Raw genomic sequence first — 20,050 nt, forward strand, 5'->3', positions numbered from 1 at the left:
CGACCTGTTCAGTTAAAGATAAAATGTGTCCGACTTCTTCATTTAACGGGTAAAATTTGTCAAATGTTTTATTTTAAGTTGTAAATTTCTCAAATTTATCCGTCTTTATTTTCCTAGGTGAGAATTTGTCCGTTTTGTTATTTTCCTAGGTAAGAATTTGTCCGACTTGTTATTTCCCTAGGTGAGAATTTGTCCGACTTGTTATTTCCCTATGTGAGAATTTGTCCGACTTGTTATTTTCCTAGGTGAGAATTTGTCCGACTTGTTATTTCCCTAGGTGAGAATTTGTCCGTTTTGTTATTTCCCTAGGTGAGACTTTGTCCGTTTTGTTATTTCCTGTCACAGCCCTTTTGTATGACTGGGTTCATGGCACAAACTAAAGGCAAATAAAAACCACATTATTGGTGATTTTACAGTCTTTTATTGATATCAGATAATATAGCAGCTATACTACTAGAACCACGACTTCAGTTTCGTCATCTCCTTGCGCTCTATCTACCTCTCTCTGCTTCCTTTCCTTAGCGCATGCGCACACCCATCCTATATTTTATATTCATATCGCCTTTTTAAGATACATACTCAAAACACACATTCATCTACATTTAACTGTTACATTTCCCTAGGTGAGAATTTGTCCGACTTGCTGCCCAGCGAGTTGTACTCCCGGCTACAGCGCCATCTTGATTACGTCAGGACCAGCATGCCCGAGTGGATGAGCGAGGAGCAGAAGCGGAAGGGGCTGTTCGCAGACTATCTCTTCAACGCCATCGCCGGTAATACCACACTGCCTGCTGTAGTCGTTGTTGATGGGCTGTGTGTTGTATGATGTGTGTTGTATGTTTTGTGTTGTGTGATGTGTGTTGTATGATGTGTGTTGTATGATGTGTGTTGTTTGATGTTTGTTGTATGATGTGTGTTGTGTGCTGTGTTTTATGTTTTGTGTTTTATGATTTATGTTGAATGATGTGTGTTGTATGATGTGCGTTGTATGATGTATGTTGTATGATGTGTGTTGTATGATGTTTGTTGTATGATGTGTGTTGTGTGCTGTGTTTTATGTTTTGTGTTTTATGATTTATGTTGAATGATGTGTGTTGTATGATGTGCGTTGTATGATGTATGTTGTATGATGTGTGTTGTATGATGTTTGTTGTATGATGTGTGTTGTGTGCTGTGTTTTATGTTTTGTGTTTTATGATTTATGTTGTATGATGTGTGTTGTATGATGTGTGTTGTATGATGTGTGTTGTATGATGTGTGTTGTGTGTTGTGTGTTGTATGATTGTGTTGTATGATATGTCTTGTGTGTTGTGTGTTGTATGATGTGTGTTGTATGATGTGTGTTGTGTGATGTATGTTGTATGATGTGTATTGTATGATGTGTGTTGTGTGATGTGTGTTGTATGATGTGTGTTGTATGATGTGTATTGTATGATGTGTGTTCTGTGCTGTGTGTTGTATGATGTTTGTTGTATGATGTGTGCTGTGTGTTGTGGGTCTAGTGTGTATTCTGTCTGTTGTCTGTCAATATCTGGCAAATTCAGAATTTGAGATTTAAAAGCCATAGAGTTATCTCCCTGTTTGTACTAAAAGAAAAAAAAAATAATTTCCTTGCTAATGTTAGGCCTAGATAATGTTCAAGCCAGTAATAAACTGACCGCTTGGTTTACTAACTGACCACAAGGTTTACTAACAACAAACTGACCGCTAGGTTTACTAACTGACCACTAGGTTTACTAACTGACCACTAGGTTTACTAACAACAAACTGACCGCTTGGTTTACTAACTGACCACTAGGTTTACTAACAACAAACTGACCTCTAGGTTTACTAACAACAAAGGTTTACAACAAACTGACCACTAGGTTTACTAACAACAAATTGACCACTAGGTTTTGTTTACTAACAACAAACTGACCACTAGGTTTACTAACAATAAACTGACCACTATGGTGTTCTGTTCAATGACAGACTGACCGATGAGTGTATTGGTCAATGTCAAGCTTCAATTCGATCACGTGTCAGAAAGACCGCGTCATGGACGGACAGTTAATGACCAACAGAACACTACACAGAAGCAATTACAGGGAACCTGAGTCCATTCTAGAAACCTAATGGTCACGAGCAAGAAACTAAGAACATTGTATTTTTTATAAACTCCTAATAAATGTAATTTTCTATACGATTTACAAAAAAAAATTAAAATAAAATAAAACCTACAATTATTACTTATATTAGTGTTTGTAAAATACTAATTCGGTATAAACAGTTTTATCAAATGTCTTTCATGGGTAATGTTTGCTTATTTAGTGTGTTGCTTTTTTTGTGTGTAAAAGCTTGTGTTTTTAATTTAACGAAATCATTTCTTAAAGAATTTCTTTCATGGTTTTTGTTTTGTACTTGCGCGCTGTTTTTTTTTTAGCCGGTGGAGATTTTGTAGCTTTGTTGCTGTGATTATTTTCCACAAAATGTTGCTGCAGCTACACTGTCGTCTGCTGGACATGACCCTGACGCTGTGCATGGTTGAACTCTGTCACCCTCAGCGCACCAGAACCTTGACCCCACAGACTTTTAAAATTGTGTCCCCAGGCAACTGGCGCCGTAAAAGACCGGTGTGGGTGATGCTAATGGTCAACTCGTTGACAGAAGCAGACGTGAAGTCACGTGGGATACCCGTCCTTGACCTCTATCTGGCCCAGCAGGCGGAGAGGGAAGGCAAGGTCACGGGAGCTGTGGAGAGGGTAGAGGAGCAATGTGTGCCGCTAAACCAGCTCAATCTTTCTCAGGTCAGTGGTCAGTTGATTGTGGTCAGTTGTCAGTGGTCTGTGGTCAGTTGTCTGTGCTCAGTGGTCTGTGATCAGCGGTCAGTTTTCAGCTGTCTGTGGTCAGTTCTCTTTTGTCTGTGGTCTTTTGTCTGTGGTCAGTTCTCTTTTGTCTGTGGTCAGTTGTCTGTGGTCAGTTGTCTGTTGTCTGTGGTCAGTGGTCAGTTGTCTGTTGTCTGTGGTCAGTGGTCAGTTGTCTGTGGTCAGTTGTCTGTTGTCTGTGGTCAGTTGTCTCTGGTCTGTTGTATGTGGTCAGTGGTCAGTTGATTGTGGTCAGCTGTCTGCGGTCTGTGGTCTGTGGTCTGTGGTCTGTTGTCTGTGGTCAGGTTCCGTGGTCAGTTGTCTGCTGTCTGTGGTCAGTTTTCAGCTGTCTGTGGTCAGCTGTCAGTTTTCTTTGGTCTGTTGTCTGTGGTCTGTTGTCTGTGGTCAGTTGTCTGTGGTCAGTTGTCTGGTTTGTTTTCTGTGGTCAGCTGTCTGTGGTCAGTTGTCTGATCTCTATCTAACAGTCCTAGACCTACAAACATTTGTTTTGACTGTCTCACGTCATGCTAACAGACCCCCCCCCCCCCCCCGTATGTACTCACGTCCATTGTCCTTTGTTTACATCGTCACGTACTACTGTTTGAATTCGTGTCCTTGAACTTGTTTTCTAACTTCCTGTCGCTCAAACATCCGCCACGTATCCCCACTCCTCACAGTCATTCTGTCTCGCCACATTCGACCCCCCCCCCCCTCGCCATCACCGAATGAGACTGAGAAACGAAAGGTGCAGTTCTGAATACTCCTTTATTTATCCCAATCTTATGCCCAGGCTTAACTTTTCTTGATAATCGAAGACACTTTGCAAATGTTCAGAATTTCACAATCATCCAGGGCCGATTCAGATTTTACCCAATCACCCGAAGGCCTGTTCAGATTTTACCCAATCATCCTAGCCCGGTTCGAATTCATGCGCTAAATCCAGGTAAAACCCAGACAGTAAATGCCTGGACCCTAAGTGCAGGTAGGACGAGACAGTGCAAGCCACGTAAAACGGTTTGTCTATGAAACACGAGCCAGACACTTGCTGCAGTAAAAGACAGCTTTAATGGCGGGTGCTGGGAGAAATGAAGCCGCTCAGTGTGCTCATGTTTCCTCCCTGAAGGTCACTCAGTTGTCTCGATTCTCTTAGTTAGGTCACCAGGTAGTGTCCATTTTTAGTAAGGCCCTCAGGTAATGTCCATTTTTAGTAAGGCCATCAGGTAATGTACTTTTTTAGTAAGGTCGCCAGGTAATGTCCATTTTTAGTAAGGCCCTCAGGTAATGTCCATTTTCAGTAAGGTTGTCAGGTAATGTCCATTTTTAGTAAGGCCTCTAAACGAAGACCCAATTTCAATTTATTATTTTGTATCGTATGTGTAAATATTACCTCAATTTATTTTAACAGTTTAAAACCTGCCTGTGTCTATGTTACCTGCCTACATATTACCTGTATTTGTAGTAACTATAAAAGCTACTTGTGTCTGTATTACCTCGCTACACGTTACCTATGTTTGTATTACCTGTGTAAATGCTACCCGTATTTGTATAATCTGAGTGGATAGTACTAGGTCAGCATCTAAAATCTAACCATATAACAGAAGTTTTGACGATTGTGTCTCGCTGTACACCGTAGACCCATTGTTTCTTTATATAGAAAACATAATATACTTTTACGAGTGTCCGCACTCCCCCCTCCCCCGAAATATGTTGTCCGCCGCCCCCCCCCCCCCCCCCCCACCCTTTAAGGAGAAAAAGTCTGGAAGAAACACTGCGTAGACCTCACACCTCACATCTTAATCTACATTAACTGCTTCTCTCACATCCGTAGAACAAAACAGAACTGAAAACATGGAAACATAGGGATACAAAAATAATCTAATAAGAATCACAGACCTTCTTCACAATTTTACGACAAAAAAAACCAGAAGCATTTGTTATAGTGACTTCTTGTTTTGTATGTTCTTGAAGATGAAAAGAATTTTAAAGTCAGCTTACAATTTTAACCTAACTACAGCCCTGTGTTTATCAAAGAAAACATTGAAACACTTGACATTAAAATATTGGGATGAGTTTCAGAAATTGTCAGGAATCATTCTACTTTCTCGCTCCACTCTACCCCCTCCCTTTCCACATATATACACCACAAAATTAAAAACAAGAAAATATTCAACCATTTTCAGACCGCTAAATTCTGTAAGTGGTTTTTCTGCAACAACAAGGCAGCGAACAGCACGGAATCCTCTTGAACTTTTTTAAAAAGTGAAATTCTTTCCCCTGTGGTAATGTTTACAATGTTAAGTGGGTTTGCCTCCCCTTTGCGTGGTTGTCTCCCCTGATAGAATGTTTGACCCCAGCCATCCAGGTTTGCCTGTACCCCTCGCCCAACGTTTGGGGATAATTCAGGTGCATCAGACGGGGTGAATCTACCGGCGCAGGACGATCACGTGACTAAAATAACTCGAGAAATACGGCCGGGTATATTTCAAACGATGAACATGTCAAAATAAAATTTCAATTTTCCTAAAACCACTGAGATGAGCATTCCAGGAATAATTTCGCCCGGTGACTTTACATTTTTCAACCAACTTTTTATTTTATTTTCGTACGCCATTATTTCCATTTAAACCTCTCGCTTTAAACCGTTCTGTCTTTTTGCTTTCTCTTCTCGCACTAATTTCTCTTCCCACCTCCATACCTTTTCTTATTTTCTCTCCATCATTCTCTACCCCCCCCCCCCCACACACACCTCAGTTTCTCTCCCCCAAGCCAATAGTCTCCTCTCAAAATGTGGATAAAGATGAAATTTTGAGACGTTCTTGAACAATTCGTTAAATCTCACGGCCCAGATATAGTGAGCCACCATCCCAATGGCTCCAGGTGACGTCATCAATGGCGGGTCCCGGATCAGTAACACTGATATTTGAAATAAGTAAAGAAAAAAGCGGAGATTTGATCAAACTTTATTTAAAATTTCATTGCTTAAGTTTTAAAGCTGAATGATTATTTGTTAATCAAATTTGTTATGTAACTATGGCGTATGTGTGGCATCCACCCCCACGACTCAGGAAATTGGATACCTGCAGTCTACTAAGTGACGTACCTTTCGGACCAGGAAACCAATCAACCCAGAGCGGGTGTACGTGACTGCCTTATGAACCTAACGCTCATATCCGTGCTCTCTATCTCTCTACCACGCACTTCCCACCACACTACTTACATTAGAGTGTCCGTTTAACACAATTTTTTTTTTTTAAATTACAATCTCAAATTGAACCTTATAAAAATGTTTCATGCTGCCACTGCCCACGAGCTACCCACGTGTCAAATACTTAAAACAGTCATAGTCTTCGTTAACACCCCCCCCCCTGCCCCACCCCCACCCCCCACCCCAACCACCCCGGGAACCACTGGAAGGCCTGAAGAACGTTCAGTGTGGCGTTGTAGCGATCTGTTCAATCAGAGTACTAATTGTCTATTGTTTATTTTAGGAAGTGTGTTCACACCTCCCTCCCTCCCTCCACCCACCCCACCCCCACCCCACTTCCTGTTCCACCCCCAGACAGGTGGGTTGTTGCTTGTCCAGGTGTTTCTCGTGCGCTTAGCTCCCGAGCTTTTGATTACATCAGGAGGAGCTAACACGATATGCGGCATATAGGGGGAGGGTGTAACATATGCGGTATATAGGGGGGAGGGTTAACATATGCGGCATATAGGGGAGGGTTAACATATGCAGCATATAAGGGGGTTAACTTATGCAGTATATGAGAGAGGGAGGGGTGTAATATATGCAGCGCGAGTAGCGTTTATGTAGGTACACACTGCTCATTTATATCTGTAAAGCTCATGTCTGTTGGTAGTTCATGTGTGTTGGTAGATTTCGTGTGTGTTCGCAATGTTTATATATGTTAGTAAAGTTTGTGTGTGTGTCATTTTAGTTCGTGTATCTTGTTAATGTTCATCTATATTTGTATTGCATGTGTATATTAGTAATGTTCACTGGTAAAGTTCATGTATGTTTAGTTCATGTATAGTGGTGAAGATCACGTATGTTGGTATCGTTCATACTTGTTGGTAAAGTTCGTATATGTTGCTTAAGTTCATGTATGTTTAGTTTATGTACATAGGTATAATAAAGTATAACTTGTGTGCGTTGGTAAAATTCATGTTGGTCTATATTGTTAAAGTTCGTTTATATTGGTACAGTTCATATACTGTTGGAAAAGTTTATAAATATTAGTTCAGTTCATATTTAGTTGGTTCATATCGGTAAGTTTAAGAACGTAGGTAAAAGCTGATATCTGATGACATAAAGTTATCTGTGTAATGTTACCTGAAATACACCCGCTCTCTGACACCTGATTAACTCCCATTTAAACCGAATGCACGCATAAGTTCCCTCCCCTTGCATGCACTTTTTCTAAGCCCCTGCGTCAGGGAAATCTAACAGGGCTAATAGAAAATTGACAGCCGAGCTGTCAAACAGCCAAAACAACTTAATTTGGCTGCATTTTGACAAAATCGGTTTCATTTAATAAAAAAAATAAGGAGTATAGAGTTCTTAACGGAATTAATTGTGCGTGTATTAGAGTTCAACACTTACTGATTAGAATTAAGTTGTTGGTTGTTGTTTTTTTTATAGAAAACTGTGAACTTTTCGCCTTATTATTCTGGTAGAAGCACTTTTTAGCATCATATGTTTTAATTATTTTGGTATAAGCCTATGGAAGTCTGAAAAAGGGGGGGGGGGTTAAAACTTTCACTTACTCACACATTACTAGCCGAGTCGTTCACTAAGTGGGAGCTACGACTGAATACTGAGGCTCATGCTCACGCTTTATGAAGGGGGGGGGGGGCATCGAGACGTTACTTACCCAGGTTGGGGGGGGGGGGCGTCATCGAGACGTTACTTACCCAGGTTGGGGGGACTGGTCAGGGAGCCCCTCCACTCTCTCGTGGTCGTATACCGAGGGTGTGGACATTTGCCCCCCCCCCCCCCCACCCCATCCCTGGCAAGAATCTCTCCACTGACCCAAAGATCTGGCAGCTATAACATCCCACAAAGTCCTGGAATTAGCTGGAGTTTACCTGTTAGCTATCGTGTTGATTGAAACTTCTCATTTCATGTCAAACTCTGCAGGTTTAATACAGGTGCGAACATGCTCGTCCATGTTTATACGAACTTTCGTCGTCTAAGTTTAGCGAACTTTCTTTGTCTAAATTTAGCGAACTTTCTTCGTCTAAGTTTAGCGAACTTTCTTCGTCTAAATTTAGCGAACTTTCTTCGTCTAAGTTTAGCGAACTTTTCGTCGTCTAAGTTTAGCGAACTTTCTTCGTCTAAGTTTTACGAACTTTCTTGGCCCTTTTCTCAATGAAGACGGTTCGTTCATGTCATCTTCGCGAAATTTTCTCACCTTAAAAAAAAAACTCGCTTGAAAGCCGCGCCATATAGATGTGTATTTATGTGTGATCTAAATTTAGAAGGTTAGAACGGTCAGGTGATTAACTCTTTCATCCGCGCGCAATTTATGACGGCTTTAATTAGCACTTGAGATAATTATCGTCTAATTCCTATTTCACCTTTGACTTATGAAAATAAAATTTAAACACGTTTTTTTTTGGGTTGCTTCCTACGTGCAGAATGTAAAGCTTTGAAAACGTTAAACTGTTAATATCACTGCCACATAAGATAGGCAAACACATCACTCCCACATAAGAGACAAATACATCACTCCCACCTAAGATATACACACATCAGTCCCACACAAGATAGGCAAACACATCACTCCTACATAAGAGACAAATACATCACTCCCACCTAAGATATACACACATCAGTCCCACACAAGATAGGCAAACACATCACTCCTACATAAGAGACAAATACATCACTCCCACATAAGATATACACACATCAGTCCCACACAAGATAGACAAACACTTCGCTCCTACCAAAACGAATACAGCACTCCCTCACAATACCGATACTTCACCCCCTCACGCATTACCGATTCATCACCCCCACACATTACCGATACATAACCCCCTCACAATACCCATAAATCACCCCGCCCCACACACTACCGATGCATCACTACTGTGTTAAAGTCTTAATTCAAACAACACTACATCCTTCTAGTGTTCTTTAAGTCTTCCATCTTTGATTACAAACAGTTGTCAGTGCGCATGTCTAAACCATGAACCAATGAGCTGATCGTGTGAGCCGAAAGATCTCACTCATCAGTTTTCTTCCTCTCCGAGAATTTACGAGCCGTTGTATCGAGGGATCTGATTGGCTGGTTTAATGCGTGATTTCCGCCGCTCCCTAATGAAGAGTGATGACCACTTTGCCGGGGTGGGGAAAGAAAAAGAAAAGGGTGCGGATCTTGGAAGTGAGAAGTTGGGGACTGGACTGTCCCGTCATTGTTTGATATCAATGAAATATTTATAGCTTGCAGTATTGTGGAATTCATTCCTTTATTGTTTATCTAAGGGACAGGGAAAGGATATGTAGAGAGAGTTGGGGACTGATACATTTTCCTGTTACGCAAGTTATCGTAAAAATCACTCAAGTGCCCCCCCCCCCCACCCTAAACTCACACATCCCATACACAATATCCCCCCCACACCCACGCTACTTCCTCAATCTGCGTGTACAAACCGATATATGTATATCTTGCCCCGTGATGAAAACATGGAATTTTCTGTTTGAACTGAGCCGGAATTTCAACCAATATTTTTTACTAAACTCACAAGATAGCCTGTGTTATGGTAAGGTGTATTAGTTATTTAAAAGTTAAATAACGAGATTATTAAAAGAAAATATAAAGTCATCATTTGGTTCTCATAAACAACACAGTTTCTGAGTTTGGGAATTGTGAGGTCTTACGACGTCTTACGTATGTTTGTGACTTTATAGCGAGGGGAAAACAATTTAAAGGCAGACTGACGATGCTATAAACTAACATTGTATTCCTCGTGTGTCTTATTGACCATCAGGTATTTTAAAAAATGTATTTAAAAAAACTTTGTTATCACAAATATGGGTTAATTCATACAAGATTAATTGTTTCCATTTCATTAAAGTTTATTTAGATATCTAGTTCATGTTATTATCTTTTGATTGGCGTGAAACGTCACGTGGTAGTGGAGCGATCAGACAGGTTTTCGAGATTATAATTTATTGCTCTTATAAATCCTCTAACTTTCCTTGACCTTAGACCAATTCACCAACTCTCGCGAGAAGTACTAAATCCCAGCGTGACATCGCGAGGGTTTATGCCCCCCGACCGTTGACTTCTGCTTTTGAATGCAGTGATAGCATTAACCCTTCATTGACTGCAGCCCGAGTAAATAGTCGTGGAAATCAGATTTCCATTAACCCTTCGCCGATTTGCGGGGCGCGAGTCGGGTCACGTGGTGTCCCCTTTCATCCACTCCCGCGGGTGACACGGAGACCGCCATTGCGCCCGGGTCCCCGGAAGTGATCTAATTTATGGCACCCCATGACAGAGGGGGGGGGCACCCCAGGAGAGAGAAGATGGTGAGAAGGGGAGAGGGGGGGTCAAGTCAGCCGGCTGCTAGTAAAGGAGATGGGGGTCGAGAAATTGAGAACATTAGTATTTGGTATCGTGAAGGGGGGGGGGGGGTATAATAATGGTCTTGTTGGCTGATAATTTATTTCTTTTTTTAAGGGACGGTTTAAATGTTTTGAACTTCTCATAAATCTTTTTTAATAGAGAAAAGTAACGAATCGCACTGACTAGTCGGTCTTGAGATCTCTAACTTTTCATCTATTAACGTGCGGTAAAGCGATGTGTGGAGTAGAATGTGCGGTATAGAGTGATGTTGTGTGGGAGTACACTGAGGTGTGGGTAGAATTATATGTATAATAGAATGATGTGTTTGTGGTAGAAGGATGTATGTTTCATTTTGTATGGGTTAAAATAATGTGTGGGGTCGGGTGATGTGTGTGAAAGTGCGATGTGTGGGGTAGTGTGAATATTGTACCAGAAATACCGTACCACTGCCTTACCAGCCGATGAATACCACGACACCTTATGACTGTACCAACAAAGTGTATCTTACAGCACAGTCCACACCTACTACCTCCCCCCCCCCCCCCCCAAACATTACAGTCCACACATATTTCCCCCACCTGCCCTCCCCGACCCAGAGAATGCCCCGGCTATTCCTAGCTAGAAATGAAGAGCTGTTTTTATTTTGTCAAGCGCATGCGCAACACAAGGAAATCATCTGCGGCGCGCCAATGGAAGAGGGGTCAAGTAGCTAGTACCAAAAGTGGCTTTTGATCGGCTGCCGGCGGGTGTGTGGGGAAGCTGTTGTGGTGAAATATGTAAAGTGTGGGTGTGTGGGGGACATATGTGGCGAGATGCTGGTTTCATTAGGTTTACAAGAAGGGCCCACATACAGCGCCGCCCCTGCCCACATACCAAAGCGATCGCCGGCGTTACTCCGTGTGACTGACGGAGTATCCATTCTTGGGCATGCGCATTGAAACAGGAAGTGGTGACGTGATTGCCTCCCTTGAGTCCAGTCGGTTATTTGCCCGTTTGATGAAGATAAGTTTTATGCATGTCAAATTGTGACAGTAGCATTTATTGGAATTTCGGTGAAAACTTAATTGACTTGTCATTCAATTTTATTTTAACTCTACGACAAAGTTCTAATAAGCAGAATTCAGGCAATCTGAACAATGTGCCCAACCTGAGGTTTAAAAAAACTAATTTAAAACCATGTTGGTCAGTGGTCACTATGTATCGACATAAAAACTGCGTCTTTGGCTGATATGTTTTCTACTCACGTTAAAGGAGGCGCCACTGGGTAATGTGCGAACTGGTCTATCTGCTGGTACAAGTTCCAGCAAGTTCTACATGATTCTGTTTAGTAGGTCTAACACTTTGGAGAAAGGGCATTGAGTCTAGTAGTCTGTGGTCCTAACACACACGGGTAGGGGCCTTAACTCTCATCAGGTGTGCAAGATGAGATAACCACGGCGACTTTATCGACACGAGTCATCTCCCCCACCTGCGTGCTAAACAAATCACTGACATCGCTGGGATCCTACGGCGACGATGTTCATAACATCACTACACCAGCATTTTAGTTCATAACAACACTACACCAGCATTTTAGTTCATAACAACACTACCCCGCCATTTTAGTTCATAACATCACTACACCAGCATTTTAGTTCATAACAACACTACCCCGCCATTTTAGTTCATAACAACACTACACCAGCATTTTAGTTCATAACAACACTACCCCGCCATTTTAGTTCATAACAACACTACACCGCCATTTTAGTTCATAACAACACTACACCAGCATTTTAGTTCATAACAACACTACACCAGCATTTTAGTTCATAACAACACTACACCATCATTTTAGTTCATAACATCACTACCCCTCCCCCCCCCCCCCCCCCCCCACCGCCATTTTAGTTCATAACAACATACCCCGCCATTTTAGTTCATAGCATCAACATTTTAGTTCACTACATTAACATCTCGCCATTTAAAAAACTTTTTTCAAAATTGTTTTTTTTTTCTTTATAGAAGAAGAAAAAATATTTTTAAAATTTAATGTGTGCATGAGTACATGAAGGGTATATGTAGAGCGTATGAGTACATAACCACAAGAGTACACGAGCACATATAAAAACTTCACATGGGTGCCACTCACCTTCTGCGACTTAAAATTCCAACCATTGTTTATACTTTTGGTTTTTTTACTGCTTAAAATTTTGTTTTAAAAAATACCTCGGGGAAAAACATGAAATAATTCTAATATATTTTAGCACCGCTTAACGACCTAGCTTTCCCTTCCTAGAATAATAAGTTTATATTACTTTTAAAAAAACTGAAACCAATCCCAAGGATTTTAGCAGAGATGCGGAATCTCGTGTTACGTCGATAGCTGGGGATCAAAGGCCGCCAGACAGGTGAGTCTCCGTGGACGGGCCATGTACCTGGAGCGATGCCTTACCTGTCTGCGGTGCCGGATAAGTATTCCAACATGAACCTCCCTCCCCCCTCCCCCTCAGGTATCGATAAAAAGCTTCGATAAGTTTAAATGAAATTAACCTCTTTATGAAACTCCCATTTCCAATCTTCCATCAAAGCCAGACGGAAGTCTATGTTCATTGGCTGGATTAATTGTAGTCGCCATCTTGGGGGCTTCACGCGCAGGTTGGTGATTGGGTGGGGGAGGCACGTGACCGGGATACGAACTAGCAGACGAAATTTATGTTTGTGTAATATTAAGGGGGATCTTTTCTTTTAACCAACAAAACTTAAGCATCATCTGTAAGGACTGGGACGGTTTTGATCCTCGGTGTTTCACTTGGCTGGTTCAAACAGATCATAACAACAATATCACTTTTTTTTGTTATAACGGTCACAGAGAATAGTCTACACCACTAAATACACATATATCGATATCGTTGTTGATTACAGCTGGATGATGCTGGCACTGTAACCCTAGTTGTACACAACGATACATTTGGCTAGTTCTCTTTTTCTTTCTTTTTCTTGAACTCTATTCCTATTTCCTCTCTATTGATCTATTCTTCTCTGTAGATTTTTCTATTATTTAAGGATATATTTCGCGATTTCTCTTTTTCTTTCTTTCTCTTTAACTCTATGCCTACTTCCTCTCTATTTATCTATTATTCTCTGTAGATTTGTCTTTTATATCCATTATTCTTTCTCTGTTTCTCCCTATCACTAGATTAAAAATACAACGTCAAAGGTCTCGACCAGAGCTTAATTCACCAAGAAAACAATTAACTTGGCCATGCGCTCTGTATGATTTGAGTGTCCACCACACCGTCATTAATGTTTTCTTGTGACACAACATACCTGATGACATACCTGATGACATACCTGATGACATACCTGATGACATACCTGATGACATACCTGATGACATACCTGATGACATACCTGATGACATACCTGATGACATACCTGATGACATACCTGATAACATACCTGATGACATACCTGATGACATACCTGATGACATACCTGATGACATACCTGATGACATACCTGATGACATACCTGATGACATACCTGATGACATACCTGATGACATACCTGATGACATACCTGATGACATACCTGATGACCATTTGAGACAAATTATTCTGTACAGATGATGCCTGTACTCACAGCTGATTAATTAATGACTGTCGCTTTCGTCAGGTGCTGACAGGTGATAGTTGCTACTAGATGTACACACTGTGTACAATTACTAGTACACACTTGTAAATGGATCAATTGTAATTGCAGTTTACAAAACAAAAAGCCTTTTTTAAAATGTTTAAACAGCTAAAATTCAGTTTCAGGTGTGTGTTTTTTTAAGAATCCAAAAGTGTGTCATCATACTTTCTGAACCACCCCCCTCCCCCTCATTACACATCGTCGCAAATTCCGAACCCTCGGAAACCCGTAAGAGCGTGACGTCAATTATGCGTGACCCCCCCCCCCCCCAGAGGCGTAGCGACCCCTCCCGGCGCCCGGGGCGAACTTTCAGTTTGGCGCCCCCATATATATATATATATATATATATATATATATATATATATATATATATATATATATATATATATATATATATATATATATATATATATATGTGTGTGTGTGTGTGTGTGTGAATGTGTGTGCGACAGTCCGGAAAAAGATTAATAATTACGCTGTATGATTGTCGTTCCCTAAATCTTTACTCAGCGCCAATTAAATTCCCTGTAAGATGCATTATCCTTTAAAAAATTATTAGTAATGTCAGAAAAAAAATATTTGTAGAAGGTGCTAATTCGTTTAGGACAGTCTTTTTTTTTGTTTTATCTTTGGAGCAATCTCTGTTATGATATAGTACATAGTTGGATTATAAGTTTATTAGATTAAGGTCATACAATTGACATGCAATAGCAAATTATAATACACATTGTAATACGATATGGGTATTTCGTTGCCTGGTTGATTGTATAATGAAACAAGCTGAAGGAAACAAAGTGGAATCCAACGGACACAACAGCTCGAAGTCTTGGATTTATCAGATGTGCGCTGCCTTCTCGCTCACAGTCAACAAAAAATTCAGAATTAATTGTACTGGTTGACAAAGCTGTATTAACCGGTTTAATGATAGTAGCTGAAGCCCATGACGTTCAGATTAGAATCAGCAGCGATAAAATGCGTATTAACATTCTAAGTCGATGTGGAAATAAAATGCATTGTCAAAAAAAGTTCAGTCATGCTCTATAGCTAAATATGAAATATCTTTTACTGTATGGCTCGGAGCTAGGTTAAAGACAGTGGATATAGAAAATATGGTGGTTAGGACACAATATGAGAAAGATAAAAAATAACATCACTATGCAGGTGTTTGTGTGAAGTCCACGGGGAAAGAGGAAGAGAAAAAGACCAAATAAGTCCTGAAAGAAATCGTTTGAAATAGAGAAAGGGGAAGGCTGGGATATTACAGCTTAAAATTTTTTTTTCTACCCCTTTTGGCGCCCCCCTAGGGTCGGCGCCCGGGGCGGCCGCCCTCCCCGCCCTCCCCTAGCTACGCCTCTGCCCCCCCCCCCCCCCCCCCCCCAACCCCCTCTCTTGGTGTCTAGCGTGAAGGTTTTGTGCGATGAGAATATAGTGACCTGTTCTTTACACTTAAGGCATCAAAGTTCTGAGCTGAGATGACCGCCGTATCACGTGGTCAACCCCTATCTGCTCCCTGACGTCGCCCTGTGTCAACCACACCCACACCCCCGTCCATCCGTCGCCACCCCCAACAAAAATATTTCTTTTAAAAAAAACTCACGGAAATCACCGCGGAACGCAATCTTTTAAATCACATCTCCTTCCTGTCATGCGCAGACCCGCTGTTGACACGAGAACGTGCAGTGCACGCGCTACCTCCTACACGCGAGAGTTGCCGCCCCTGAACACTGCAGGCGGTTAAAAACAGTTTGCAGACGTCGAGATTTTTGCTACTTTTGTTTCACCGCTCAGGCGTGCCGGAAATGTATGTTTACAAAAACAGTCACGGCTTCGGCGTGGGGATTGTCACGTGATCAGACAAACTTGTATCTGACGTACCTGTTGGGTAACTTGTTGGGGGGGGGGGGAGTACATCGACGGGACGTACAACAACATGACATACAACATCGGGACGTGCAGCAACAAGACCTACAACAGACGTGCATGTATCCTAACGTCACCCCTCGAAATATTTCCACCGTCAAATTAACAGACCAAAGTTCGTTGCTCTGCAAAAAATAATTAACCCAAAGCCTTACACGCAATTAATTAAACGAGATTTTGAACAAACGCCCACCGGGTCCGCTTAAATACCAACTTTTGTGGCTCCTGATTTAGTCTTCACAGTTAAAACTCTTTGAGTGAGAAGTTATCTAGTCCGGCCCAAACTGCCTTTGATGTTGATGGTGTGTTTATTGTATAACACGCCCTGGAAGAGTTATAACCCCTTGCTCTTAGGCAATAAATTAACGAACGTGTTGGAATTTGCTTGAAAGCTGTAATTTTTTTTCCCTTATCACTGACTTACCTCCCCTCGGTGGATTGCAGCCCCTTAACGAGTGAATTATTACTTGGATCTTCCACTATGCGTAGCGCGCTTTGACTAAACGCGCAGGACGTCATCACTCTTCATTCGGACAAGTTTAATATATTACTATTGACTCTTTTATCTGATAAGTAAAACGAAAGTAGAATGAAGGGACAGGAAATAGGTCAAGTAGTGGGAAAATAAACATGAAGCCTCACACCAGAATGGTTTGTGTGTACATTGTAGCACCTCACAGACGTTTTTTTGGGGTTATTTATATCCTCCATTCTAAAACAGCTACCTCTGTTTTATTTATATCCTCCATTCTAAAACAGCTACCTCCGTTTTGGCGTTGATTGTTTACATTTCTTTACATCAACCGCGTATTTTTCTCGTCTAGATCTAGATCTAGGTGTAAGTAATCCAACGCCCACCAATCATCGATGCACGAAAGGACACTTGTGTTTAATGAAGTTACATTGATGACAAATACTAAATAATCAAGCTACTAAAATTCACTTTGACTACTAATACTAATTAATCAAGTTACTTTAAGATACTTTGACTGCTAATGCTAATTATGAAGCCTCTATCAGATAATTTTATTGCTAATTAATCAAGCTGAGCGCTGTTTATATAAAACTCTATGCTATCGCTGTTTATATAAAACTATACTATAAATGTTGACCTAAGGGGTCATCCATAAATGACGTCACGCTTTTTTTGACGATTTTTACCTCCCCCCCTCCCCTCCGTCACACGTCGTCACAAAAAGCCAGACCCCCCCCCCCCCTAAAATGACGTCACACCTAAACCTACAACCCCCCCTCAAAATTGCAGTTGAATTTTTTTAAAACATCGATATTTTTCCATAATCTTGTCTAAACTATTACAATTTATTAAAACAGTTATCTAAAACGCAAAATAACGTCTAAAATTCGTTTTCTAACATTGCTTTTTTATAATGCAAAAATGTGACGTCGCAACATCTGAACCCCCCCCCTCCCCCTCATCACACATCGTCACAAAATTACGGACCCCCCCTCCCCCCTACGAGTGTGACGTCATTTATGGATGACCCCTAAGAGAAAATCCCTAAGGTATAAATTTGGTATGGGGGTGGCGTGGCAGAGAGCTAGACTGTTAACCCGAAAGTGTCGAGTTCGACTCCGGGTTCTAATAGGTAGGGGTACTTAAAGTAAAGCGGAGATGGCCAACTATATGTCGTGGTCTCTGAAACAGGTGCACTCTACTTCATCTGTCCCATGTGTCTTTGGCACGAACGGGAAAAAAATGATAATAATGGTGAACTAAACAGATATTTTTCATTGATACGGAAGAAATAATTCGGCCTATACTTCAATAGCATCGCTCTGTTAGCTAAGGGGGCCAAACCAATAATTTTGACATAGACCAAAGTCTGTTGTTTTTATTCGTCTTCTTACACTTTCAAACAATTTTAAAAATCAAAGGTATTTTTTTGTTTGGTATTATATTTCAAACTCCGAATAAATGTGCTAATTTTCAGTCGGGTGTCGCTTATTTATTGGAGTACTGTTTGCTAGTCACCCATTAGCCAATCACTTTTCAGCTGCGAGGAAGATCAGGCGCTTTATAACTTTCATTCCGGGAAAACGTTGGTGCTAAGTGGTTTGTATTTCTGGTTCTTAACACAGCGGGAGTGAGCACCCCTACATTGTCTTCTCAATTTGTGTGTATGTAATTAAAGGTTGGGTATCCAGTGTAATCGGGCTAGAAAATGTTATCTTAGTTTTGGAGAGAAAAAACGCTCACTTTTCGAGAAAACACATTAAGTAAAAAACTTTCTTAAAATATGCTGCTTTTAGAGAATTTGTGATAAAGTTATGAATTTTTGGAGGTTTTTAGAGAAACCGGAAATAAAGTACTACTTCCGGTTACCGGAAATCGCGCAAAAGTTTATCTAAACCCATTCATAACATAATAAAATACTTATGGAATTTAAATGAAATTTCGTCCACCTGACTGAAAGGTACTTAAGTTACCATGATTACACACACACACACACACACACACACACATATATACATATATATATATATATATATATATATATATATATATATATATATATATATATATATATATATATATATATATACATGCATACATACATACACAGACATACTAACCTGATTGCGAAATTGTGTTTTTTTTTTCAAGCTCAGGAAAGTGTAAATGCCGAGATTTATCGTAATCTCCATTTCGTTATAAATGTATTTACAATGTATGTATCAACCACACCTTCACCCCAAATCTAGACGACAAAAAAAAATGGACAAAAAAATTGGACCAAAAAAATGGACTTAGCTTGACAATACGTGCCCCGAGTATTCGTTGTTAAATCATTTATTTAAAATTAATTAGTTTTAAAATGTACCACGGCCATGTAACTCTCCTGGTACGCGCGTCTCTTGGTAACCTTATCGGACATGTTGCCAGTTAAAAATCCGATTATTTTATTTTGTTGGAGCGCGACAATTAAATGCCTCTCTCTGCCCAAAGTCAGTGGCATTGAAACTCAGATAGTCTCCCCTCGTGTTCAGATTTCACAAACACTATGAATACTGACTCTGATAATCTCAGATAAAAGCTGACGTCCCCCCCCCCCCCCACGAACCCGAACCCAACCCGCCCGTGGCTGCGTACTGTGAAACGTATATTCGCAGTGTGAAAACAGCCCCCGCCCCCGCGTGCAACTAGAAAACTTATCAGGATCATATACGATTGTTGTAGGGAGCCCAATGTTTCGAGTGCTCCCAGTCGGGGGGCGCCGCGCGCCCCCGGTGACTGCGGGATCCCCCTTTCAGGTGTTTCAAAACAAACATCGTCCCACAAAATAGATACCCCCCTCACAAAGTAGATACCGCCCCTTTCAACAAAATCTTCAAACGATCAGAATTCATTTATCCGGAGTATTTTGGCATTCATTTCTGTAGGCGCGCAAGGAGGATATTGGCTACTCCCTCTGTCAGTATACTCCCTGTCAATCCCCCCCCCCTTTTGTCAGTCTACTCCCTCTGTCAGTCTACTCCCTCTGTCAGTCTACTCCCTCTGTCAGTCTACTCCCTCTGTCAGTCTACTCCCTCTGTCAGTCTACTTCCTCTGTCAGTCTACTTCCTCTGTCAGTCTACTCCCTCTGTCAGTCTACTCCCTCTGTCAGTCTTCTCCCTCTGTCAGTCTACTCCCTCTGTCAGTCTACTCCCTCTGTCAGTCTACTCCCTCTGTCAGTCTACTCCCTCTGTCAGTCTACTCCCTCTGTCAGTCTACTCCCTCTGTCAGTCTACTTCCTCTGTCAGTCTACTCCCTCTGTCAGTCTACTTCCTCTGTCAGTCTACTTCCTCTGTCAGTCTACTCCCTCTGTCAGTCTACTCCCTCTGTCAGTCTACTTCCTCTGTCAGTCTACTCCCTCTGTCAGTCTACTCCCTCTGTCAGTCTACTTCCTCTGTCAGTCTACTTCCTCTGTCAGTCTACTCCCTCTGTCAGTCTACTTCCTCTGTCAGTCTACTTCCTCTGTCAGTCTACTCCCTCTGTCAGTCTACTCCCTCTGTCAGTCTACTTCCTCTGTCAGT

General features: G+C 41.3%; 1 protein-coding gene across 1 annotated transcript in view; it reads left to right on the plus strand.

The window, feature by feature from the left end:
• Positions 1 to 20,050, plus strand: part of LOC131936413 (metalloprotease TIKI1) — a 67,548-nt gene that overhangs the window by 26,366 nt on the left and 21,132 nt on the right. Inside the window, exons 4-5 of the mRNA XM_059293387.1 lie at positions 624 to 773; positions 2,590 to 2,786. Coding sequence (XP_059149370.1) covers positions 624 to 773; positions 2,590 to 2,786 — 347 coding nt within the window. The remainder of the gene's footprint in view (positions 1 to 623; positions 774 to 2,589; positions 2,787 to 20,050) is intronic.

The sequence above is a fragment of the Physella acuta genome, unplaced genomic scaffold (genome assembly GCF_028476545.2).
Source record: "Physella acuta isolate Inbredline_101_S28 unplaced genomic scaffold, ASM2847654v3 ptg000178l, whole genome shotgun sequence".
NCBI lineage: Eukaryota > Metazoa > Mollusca > Gastropoda > Physidae > Physella > Physella acuta.